The sequence below is a fragment of the Triticum dicoccoides genome, chromosome 4A, assembly GCF_002162155.2.
Source record: "Triticum dicoccoides isolate Atlit2015 ecotype Zavitan chromosome 4A, WEW_v2.0, whole genome shotgun sequence".
In the NCBI taxonomy this organism is placed as follows: domain Eukaryota; kingdom Viridiplantae; phylum Streptophyta; class Magnoliopsida; order Poales; family Poaceae; genus Triticum; species Triticum dicoccoides.
The window spans coordinates 563,397,573-563,407,557 of record NC_041386.1 but is presented as its reverse complement, the minus strand read 5'-3'; the positions used below and the strand labels follow the sequence as shown (position 1 = coordinate 563,407,557).

The window sequence follows — 9,985 nt, the reverse complement described above, 5'->3', positions numbered from 1 at the left end:
GTCAACTATTACTTCTACTACTATGGCTAACGGTTAGCAATAAAGTAAAGTAATTACATGACGTATAAGTTGACACGTAGGTCATAAATAAATTAAGACAACTCCTATGGCTCCTGCCGGTTGTCATACTCATCGACATGCAAGTCGTGATTCCTATTACAAGAACATGATCAATCTCATACATCACATATATCATTCATCACATCCTTTTGGCCATATCACATCACATGGCATATGCTACAAAAACAAGTTAGACGTCCTCTAATTGTTGTTGCAAGTTTTTACGTGGCTGCTATGGGTTTCTAGCAAGAATGTTTCTTACCTACGCAAAACCACAACGGTGATATGCCAATTTATATTTACCCTTCATAAGGACCCTTTTCATCGAATCCGATCCAACTAAAGTGGGAGAGACAGACACCCGCTAGCCACCTTATGCAACTAGTGCATGTCAGTTGGTGGAACCTGTCTCATGTAAGAGTACGTGTAAGGTCGGTCCGGGCCGCTTCATCCCACAATGCCGCCGAATCAAGATAAGACTAGTAACGGCAAGCAAATTGAACAAATCATCGCCCACAACTACTTTGTGTTCTACTCGTGCATAGAATCTACGCATAGACCTAGCTCATGATGCCACTGTTGGGGAACGTAGCAGAAATTTAAAATTTTCTACACATCACCAAGATCAATCTATGGAGTCATCTAGCAACGAGAGAGAGGGAGTGCATCTTCATACCCTTGAAGATCGCTAAGCGGAAGCGTTCAAGAGAACGGGGTTGATGGAGTCGTACTCGTCGTGATCGAAATCACCGATGATCCTAGCGCCGAACGTACAGCACCTCCGCGTTCAACACACGTACGGAATGGAGACGTCTCCCGCGCCTTGATCCAGCAAGGAGGAGGGAGAGGTTGAGGAAGAGAGTCCAACAGCAGCACGACGGCGTGGTGGTGATGGAGTGGTAGTTCTCCGGCAGGGCTTCGCCAAGCTCACGCGGAGGAGGAGAGGTATTGGAGGGGAGGGGCTGCGCCAGGTGCAAGGGTGTGGCTGCCCTCCCACTCCTCCACTATTTATAGGTGGGGAGAGAGGGGGCCGGCCACCCTAGATCCCATCTAGGGTTGGGGGCGGCGGCCAAGGGGGGAGGAGTGCCTCCCAAGTCAAGTGGAGGCCCTCCCCCTTAGGGTTTCCCCTCTCCCATGCGCATGGGCCTTGGGGGGGCTAGTGCCCCTAGCCCAGTAAGGCTAAGGAGCCCCCCTACAGCCCATGCTGCTGTGTTGGACGTGGTGGAACATTTTCTGGACCTCCGGACCCCTCCGGAATCCTCCAGAACCTTCCGGAAGCTTCCCGGTACAATATCGGAAAAAACCAAACTTTTCTTGGAACCCGAACAACAACTTTCCATATATAAATCTTTACCTCCGGACCATTCCGGAACTCCTCGTGACGTCCGGGATCTCATCCGGGACTCCGAACAACTTTCGGTAATCACATACAAGTCTTCCTAATAACCCTAGCGTCATCGAACCTTAAGTGTGTAGACCCTACGGGTTCGGGAATCATGCAGACATGACCGAGACAACTCTCCGGTCAATAACCAACAGCGGGATCTGGATACCCATGTTGGCTCCCACATGCTCCACGATGATCTCATCGGATGAACCATGATGTCAAGGATTCAATCAATCCCGTATACAATTCCCTTTGTCTACCGGTATAGTACTTGCCCGAGATTCGATCGTCGGTATCCCGATACCTTGTTCAGTCTCTTTACCGGCAAGTCTCTTTACTCGTTCCGTAACACATCATCCCGTGATCAACTCCTTGGTCACATTGTGCACATTATGATGATGTCCTACCGAGTGGGCCCAGAGATACCTCTCTGTTACACGGAGTGACAAATCCCAGTCTCGATTCGTGCCAACCCAACAGACACTTTCGGAGATACCCGCAGTGCACCTTTATAGCCACCCAGTTACGTTGTGACGTTTGGTACACCCAAAGCATTCCTACGGTATCCGGGAGTTGCACAATCTCATGGTCTAAGGAAATGATACTTGACATTAGAAAAGCTTTAGCATACGAACTACACGATCTTGTGCTAGGCTTAGGATTGGGTCTTGTCCATCACATCATTCTCCTAATGATGTGATCCCGTCATCAATGACATCCAATGTCTATGGTCAGGAAACCGTAACCATCTATTGATCAACGAGCTAGTCAACTAGAGGCTTACTAGGGACATGGTGTTGTCTATGTATCCACACATGTATCTGAGTTTCCTATCAATACAATTCTAGCATGGATAATAAACGATTATCATGAACAAGGAAATATAATAATAACTAATTTATTATTGCCTCTAGGGCATATTTCCAACAGTTACCGTTATCATCACTATCATATTACTTTGCTACTAAACACTTTGCTGCAGATACTAAGTTTCCAGGTGTGGTTGAATTGACAACTCAGCTGCTAATACTTGAGAATATTCTTTGGCTCTCCTTGTGTCGAATCAATAAATTTGGGTTGAATACTCTACCTTTAAAGTTGTTGCGATCCCCTATACTTGTGGGTTATCACATGGCAATCCCTACTCACTCACATTGATATCTATTGATGGGCATCTCCATAGCCCGTTGATAAGCCTAGTTGATATGAGACTATCTTCTCCTTTTTGTCTTCTCCACAACCATCATTCTATTCCACCTATAGTGCTATATCTATGGCTCACGCTCATGTATTGCATGAAGATTGAAAAAGTTTGAGAACATCAAAAGTATGAAACAATTGCTTGACTTGTCATCGGGGTTGTGCATGATTTAAATATTTTATGTGATGAAGATAGAGCATAGCCAGACTATTTTGTAGGGATAGCTTTCTTTGGCCATGTTATTTTGAGAAGACATAATTGCTTGGTTAGTATGCTTGAAGTATTATTGTTTTCATTTTAATATTAAACTTTTGTCTTGAATCTTTCGGATCTGAATATTCATGCCACAATAAAGAGAATTACATTGAGAATTATGTTAGGTAGCATTCCACATCAAAAATTCTGTTTTTATCATTTACCTACTCGAGGACGAGCAGGAATTAAGCTTGGGGATGCTTGATACGTCTCCAACGTATCTATAATTTTTGATTGTTCCATGCTATTATATTATCTGTTTTGGATGTTTAATGGGCTTTAATATGCAGTATTATATTATTTCTGGGACTAACCTATTAACCGAAGGCCCAGTGCAAATTGTTGTTTTTTTGCCTATTTCAGTGTTTCACAGAAAAGGAATATCAAACAGAATCCAAACGGAACGAAACCTTCGCGAGGATCTTTTTTTGGAACAAACGCAATTCAGGAGACTTGGTGTGAAGGTCAAGGAAGCAATGAGGCGACCACGAGGTAGGGAGGCGCGCCTCCCACCCTCGTGGGCCCCACGAAGCTCTACCGACCTACTTCTTTCGCCTATATATACTCTTATACCCTAAAAACTTCCAGGGGAGCCAGAAACCACTTTTCCACCGCCACAACCTTCTGTACCCGTGAGATCCCATCTGGGGACCTTTTCCGGCGATCTGCTGGAGGGGGATTCGATCACGGAGGGATTCTACATCAACACCATAGCCTCTCCGATGATGTGTGAGTAGTTTACCACAAACCTTCGGGTCCATAGTTATTAGCTAGATGTCTTCTTCTCTCTCTTTGGTTCTCAATACAAAGTTCTCCTTGATGTTCTTGGAGATCTATTCAATGTAATCCTTTTTGCGGTGTGTTTGTCGAGATCCGATGAGTTGTGGGTTTATGACCAAGATTATCTATGAACAATATTTGATTCTTCTCTGAATTCTTATATGCATGATTTGATATCTTTGCACGTCTCTTCGAATTATCAGTTTGGTTTGGCCTACTATATTGATCTTTCTTGCAATGGGAGAAGTGCTTAGCTTTGGGTTCAATCTTGCGGTGCTCGATCCCAGTGACAGAAAGGAACCGACACGTATTGTATTGTTGCCATCGAGGATAAAAAGATTGGGTTTATATCATATTGCTTGAGTTTATCCCTCTACATCATGTCATCTTGCCTAATGTGTTACTCTATTCTTATAAACTTGATACTCTAGATGCATGCTGGATAGCGGGCGATGTGTGGAATAATAGTAGTAGATGCAGAATCGTTTCGGTCTACTTGACACGGACGTGATGCCTATGTTCATGATCATGCCTAGATATTCTCATAACTATGCGCTTTTCTATCAATTGCTCGGCAGTAATTTGTTCACCCACCGTAATATATGCTATCTTGAGAGAAGCCACTAGTGAAACCTATGGCCCCCGGGTCTACTTTACATCATATAAGTTTCCGATCTACAATTCTAGTTTACTATTTATTTTGCAATCTTTACTTTTCAATCTATACAACAAAAATACCAAAAATATGTATCTTATTATCTTTATCACATCTCACTTTTGCAAGTGGTCGTGAAGGGATTGACAACCCCTTTATCGCGTTGGTTGCAAGGTTCTTGATTATTTGTGCAGGTACTAGGTGACTTGCGTGTAGTCTCCTACTGGATTGATACCTTGGTTCTCGAAAACTAAGAGAAATACTTACACTACTTTGCTACATCACCCTTTCCTCTTCAAGGGAAAACCAACGCATGCTCAAGAGGTAGCAGTGTCAAGAGATAGTTGGTGCAGATATTGTCATTATTATAGTTTGTCAATCGATGTTTTGATCGTTTTTTCTCTCTCTTAGGCATAGTTTTGATCTTATATGACTTTGTTGATTACGAGCATGTTTTTATATATGTTGGTTGTGTGCATAGGAGTTGTGCAGAGATCGGGTGTGTGCCCATTATGTCTATATCCACTTGATGATTCATTTTGAGTCAATAAAATTCACTCTTTCAAACCCTACATGATTTGAGTTTTTTGATTGGATTATAGAAAAAACAAAGGTTCTTATTCAAACAAAATGAGTGGATGTTGGATGTCCTATGAAATGTGGTACAGATGATTCTTTAGGAAAAATTCCTAAAGGATTCAATCGTACTAATCAAATGGCCTACATAGAAAAATTCCTAAGAATTTTAATCTCTACCTAATAATAAAGAGACTACTGATTTTGTTCATCCGTCTAAATACTACCCCCGAAGTTTCTATAAATTACCCACTAAAACGACTCGACATTTTTTTCCCGAAGTCGCCTTGGGCTTTGATTCTTATATAGTGTTACTGTTATCCTCATACATCACAAGCAGAGTAGTAATGTAGTGGCCAAGACCTCAGTGTTTCATGTCAGAGACCCGGATTTGATCCTAGGATCCACCTTTTTTTTCTTCTTTTCTTTCTTAATGCAAGCGGACCTCCTCCGCCATGCATACCTATGGGCCGGCCCATGTCTGAGAGGCGTGATGCCCCCTATTTTTTTATTTCTTTTTTGCCTTTCTTTCTTATTATTATTTTTTATTTTCTTCTTTAAATTAATTCAAGATTTTCAAAAATTCCAAATTTCAAAAAGTTGTGAGTTTTAGATTTTTTTTAGAAATCATAAAATGTTCTTGAATTCAGAGATGTATATTCAAAACATATTCGGGAATTTGGAAATAATGTCCATGCAATTTTAGAAAATGTTCATAAAAAATCAAACAGATCCGTAAATAACAAGCAAAAGAAACCATCACTTACATAGAGTTCTTTTAGGGGATCTTTAGAGGTCGTTTTATTATCTTATTAGTCTATCGTGCGTCCGGAAAAAAAAAAATTTTGTGGTCTACACAGCGCAGGGACCCCAAAAAAATTGACAACTTCCTATGGGTTAATTTTTGTAAGCTATATGAAAACGACTAAATGTCTAATTTGTCTCCATAGATAGCTATATTTATTTTGGTACTATAGTTTTACTGGTCATGGAAAACGCCGTGATGCCAGGTCGACGCGAAGCATATCATTCATCAGTCTAGCTCAAGTAAGGTCCATCAATGTAGTTTGCTTAGCCAACAAAAAATCGTTGTGGCGCCTTAGGAAAACAAGTCATGATGAGACCATCACATTTTCAGTTTTTGAAATGACTTTTTAAAAGTCCCTTGTCTCATAATGACATTATTCAGACGTAGTTTATGAAATGACATTTTAAAAGTCCTTATCTCATCTGGCATAATCTAATTGTTTTTCTCACGTTGCAACACATGGACATATTTGCTAGTCCTATGAAAATTCGTTGAATCAAAGAGGGTCTTAATTTGACAGGAAAATCCCTAATTCCAACTACAACGGAGGAAAGGCGCCGCTCAGACTTCAGATTGCAAAGGCGCTACCCGCGATGTTCTTTGTCGAGGGCATACCGGCATTAACATCTCCTTCAATGCCACATTCATTCATGCCCCTTATGACCTTGAAGTACCCGTCCTACAATGCATCACAAACCAAAACTTGTTAATTAACCAAACACATGATCCTACCAAAACTTGTTAATTAGCCAAACAATACAGGGTGTTTGTCACACTCACTTCGCCCCATCCTCTGTTCCACTGATTTGCAAGAAGCTGAGAAGCAGAAGACAAAATGAAAGACGTCAAGTCTTGATCATTGTTTGATAAATAGTGTAAAATAGAGAATTAACAAGATACCCAGTAATCCTCGCCAGCATCACTTGTTCCCCATCCAATCAATTTGGCGGCATGACCTCCCACCATCCTACCTGTGATTTGCTTGTAAACACCTGACTTGTAGTGTGCAAAGTCCTGCAGCAAATTGCAGAATTAAATCAGCACTGAAAGTAACAAAAATCTTCTTCACCTTTGATGATAGAATCTGTACTTCTGTAGTCTTATTATACAATCATAAAGCATATGAGTTGTTGACCGAATTCAAAGCTTCAAAGATAATAATTGTATTTCATATTTCACTATGCTAACAAGAGTATGTATGTTTTTGTTTCCGTTTCTCCTACTGCCATGTTCTTTCCACGGTTTTATTCAGACTTAAAGCTTTTCAAAGTTTTGTTTATATTATGTTTGTACATTTCAAAGTACTATCAGAAATTTTGACTCATTTTGACAGCCTTGGCAAAACACATGTCAAACATCAAATACTGAATCGAAGTTACCTCATAAATTATGAAAGAAACTTCTACAGGGCCATTCTTGTAGACCTCTGCCATGATGTCATGTGGATCAGAGTTTACTTGGTATGCATCGACACTGAAATGTTTCTTTTCCTCCCAAACTTGGTTCTGCACCTTGCATTTCTTTTCACACACAGGTGTAGGATAAGCAGGTTCGCATCCAGGATGCTGGCAGCCAACCTGATCAAAGAATGGATCACACTGCAAGACAATGTACAAGTATGAGTGGTATGATGAGCTGAATCTTTTTTACAAGAAACATGAGGGGAGAGCCTAGTTAAACAAAAAAAAATGATATGAAAACAATACATAGTTAGGAACAGAAAAGAAAAAATGCAACAAAAAAAATCTAGCCAGATAAAGACGTGCAGCTAGTTTCAGCTAGGTTTTCTGTATTTTCCAAAGGATCTTTCCTGAAGATCATGCAGAAAGTATGACGATTCTTCTACTTCATGTTGTATGCTAAGCTACAACGTATTTTCCAGAACTTGGAACAGAGCCATTTGTATTGTAGTTTTGTGTACTGAGGACACACTAGCACAATATGTCCTACTACTCCCTGATTTTCGGGTTCAAATATACACTGTTAGCATTTAGCGCCAAATGATACAGTCACTAACTGAGCTGTTAAAACTGTATTCACAAATAGACCAATTTCATTTATGGAGCGAAATATTATTAATAATTAATGTACCATCCAATTTCCATTATATTGATTTTTTTTTGCAGGGGGGTTATATTGTTAAGACAGATTCAGTAATACCCACTGTTGTAGTTAGAACTTAGAACTCAGAGAAGTGATTCATAATATAACAGAATCAAATAGTAATAGTAGGATTGCTCTAGGATCATCAGGACACGGAAATGGTAGGAAGTAGAGAGTTAGCTATACCTCGTCAGTAACAACACCGTTCTCGACGAAGTATTGCCATGCGAAGATAGGATATCCTCCATCACAACCATCGCCACACAGAAACCCACAGCAAGCCACTATGTCATTGACAGAAAGTGAAACGTTCTGCAAGGAATAAAAATAGCAGGCTGGTTATTGTAAGAAAAGGACCAAACAGGCCTGTTTAAAAACAGACCAGACAGTAGACGGGTCGTCCATATGCACTCACCACGCCATGATGAATGCAGAAACGATCTTGCAGACACTCCACGGCACCAAAGGCCCAGCAGGCACCACAGTGACCCTGCCATTGTCAACCAATACATACTACGTTGATCATCTTCAATTGTTCAGAAAGCACTCGTGGTGGTAACCATATAAGGTAATGTGCATAGACTTACTTGATCTGCTCATGAAAACCAGCGTTTTCCAAGGTATTGGGGAAAAAAGAGCAAATGAAGTTGGTCAGTGTAATTAAAACGGCGTAGAACCGGGTTATGGTCATGGAGTTATCTAGTAGTTGAGCTTACCAAGTATTTTCCCGATTGTGGTGCAGCCAGACCATTTAGATCTGGCGTCGAACTCCTTTGGGAGATCCTCCTTTTCTGATCTTGAATAAGTTTTGGTTGGGACACCAGCCAGTAAACCTGGAGGTGTTGGCTTCACTCCCAGGATATGCTTAAATTGCTCGATCTGCAAGGGAAAAATGATTTTGAGGTCAGCAAGCATAGAAGGAGAAAATGGTGCCTCGATGACAAGGACAAGATCAAGAGAGTGTTGTATGTACAGTATAGTTTGCGAGGTAGGGGTTGTGTCCAGCCGTCCATCCGGCATTGGGATGGTTGTTGACCGTCCGTATGATGTCTTCCTGTGATAGTACAACACTATGTATGATTATTAATAATAATACAAACAATACAAGATGGGTAGGATGCCAATTAGAGGGGGATAAAAAATGGCCTGGATGATTGGAAGGGAATGGTCTCCCCTCGCAGCTCCGACGAGCTGCAGGTACAAACACATGTTAAAGCAAACATGGATGTGACTCAGCCAACTGCGTAACATCATCACTGATTCCTTAATGCTAGTAGGGGTGGGTACATTTTATCCCAAGCAGAGAAAAACAGACCTATCTGTTCGGTTTTCTGTGTTAGGATTAGGATAGGTATTTTTTGTTCTTGCCCCCAATGAAATGAAGGGATCGAACTTCCGTTCCAAGCTATTCGATTTTCAGTGTTGGCATCAAGCTTAGCATCAGAGGACGGGCTCGTCATCTAGCTGCAGCACGGCGCGGGAAGCCCGAGGCCCCTCCGCCGCGGGCTCTGTCGCAACCCTTCTACCTTCATCTAGCTTCCGAGGTTCGCAGCACTAGACTGCTACTACCAAATTCGCAGCAGAGGTGGGATCTCGTTAAGATAAGGCGAGAAGAAACGAACCTGAGGGGCAGCGGCGGCGGCAGAGAGGACGACGAGCAGCGCCAGCGGGAGTAGGCCACCCATCTCCTTCCTCGACCGACGACAGGGGGAAGCAAGCAGGAGTAGCAGCTGCAACTGGCGGCCTGGCTTCCGTGCTCCCCCACGCCGCCCTTTAAACAGGGGAGTAGCTGTAGCAGGGGACTGGAGTCTGGAGGTAAGCTGCAAAATTGGTTTCCGGGATATGCCTGTCTGCCCTTTTCTGCCTTGTGAGATCGGCACCACGCCAGAGCCAACTATCGGGTTGATTCATTACCGGACTCGCGGTCTACGCCTACGGTCACGGGCCGTCGGCATAGGCCCCTAAGCCGTCGGCATAGATCTATGCCTACGGTTGCCGTCGGCATAGGCCCGTCGGCATAGATGTCGTCAGCGTAGTCTTCTCAGACCGTCGGCATAGTATAGCCGTCGGCATAGGGGCCTATGCCGACGGCCTGACGTCAGCCGTCGGCATAGTATAGCCGTCGGCAGTGTTTTTCGTCTGACGGCAACGGACGGCGCC

General features: G+C 42.5%; 1 protein-coding gene across 2 annotated transcripts; it reads right to left on the bottom strand.

Moving 5' to 3' along the window:
* Positions 1–6,115: 6,115 nt before the first annotated feature.
* LOC119289149 (cathepsin B-like protease 2) lies at positions 6,116–9,583 on the bottom strand. Of its 2 annotated transcripts, XM_037568552.1 has the most exons (11): positions 9,448–9,525; positions 8,972–9,016; positions 8,799–8,879; positions 8,542–8,704; positions 8,413–8,417; positions 8,241–8,315; positions 8,012–8,137; positions 7,102–7,320; positions 6,623–6,736; positions 6,503–6,538; positions 6,116–6,401 (listed from the first exon to the last, which is right to left on the bottom strand). In XM_037568552.1, the coding sequence occupies exons 1-11, from the start codon at positions 9,508–9,510 to the stop codon at positions 6,291–6,293; spliced, it is 1,038 nt and encodes a 345-aa protein (XP_037424449.1). In that variant the 5' UTR covers positions 9,511–9,525; the 3' UTR covers positions 6,116–6,290. The 2 variants fall into 2 exon arrangements, with proteins under 2 accessions (XP_037424449.1, XP_037424448.1); XM_037568551.1 differs by lacking the exon at positions 8,972–9,016 and having other exon boundaries at positions 6,117–6,401; positions 9,448–9,583.
* Positions 9,584–9,985: the final 402 nt, after the last annotated feature.

Excerpts from the sequence above, each read along its gene's own strand:
- LOC119289149 (XM_037568552.1), bottom strand. The coding sequence starts at position 9,510 with ATGGGTGGCCTACTCCCGCTGGCGCTGCTCGTCGTCCTCTCTGCCGCC. Across the intron at positions 8,138-8,240 it reads TCTGCATTCATCATGGCGTG|AACGTTTCACTTTCTGTCAA; the intron begins GTGAGTGCATAT and ends TATTCCTTGCAG. Across the intron at positions 7,321-8,011 it reads ACGGTGTTGTTACTGACGAG|TGTGATCCATTCTTTGATCA; the intron begins GTATAGCTAACT and ends ATTGTCTTGCAG.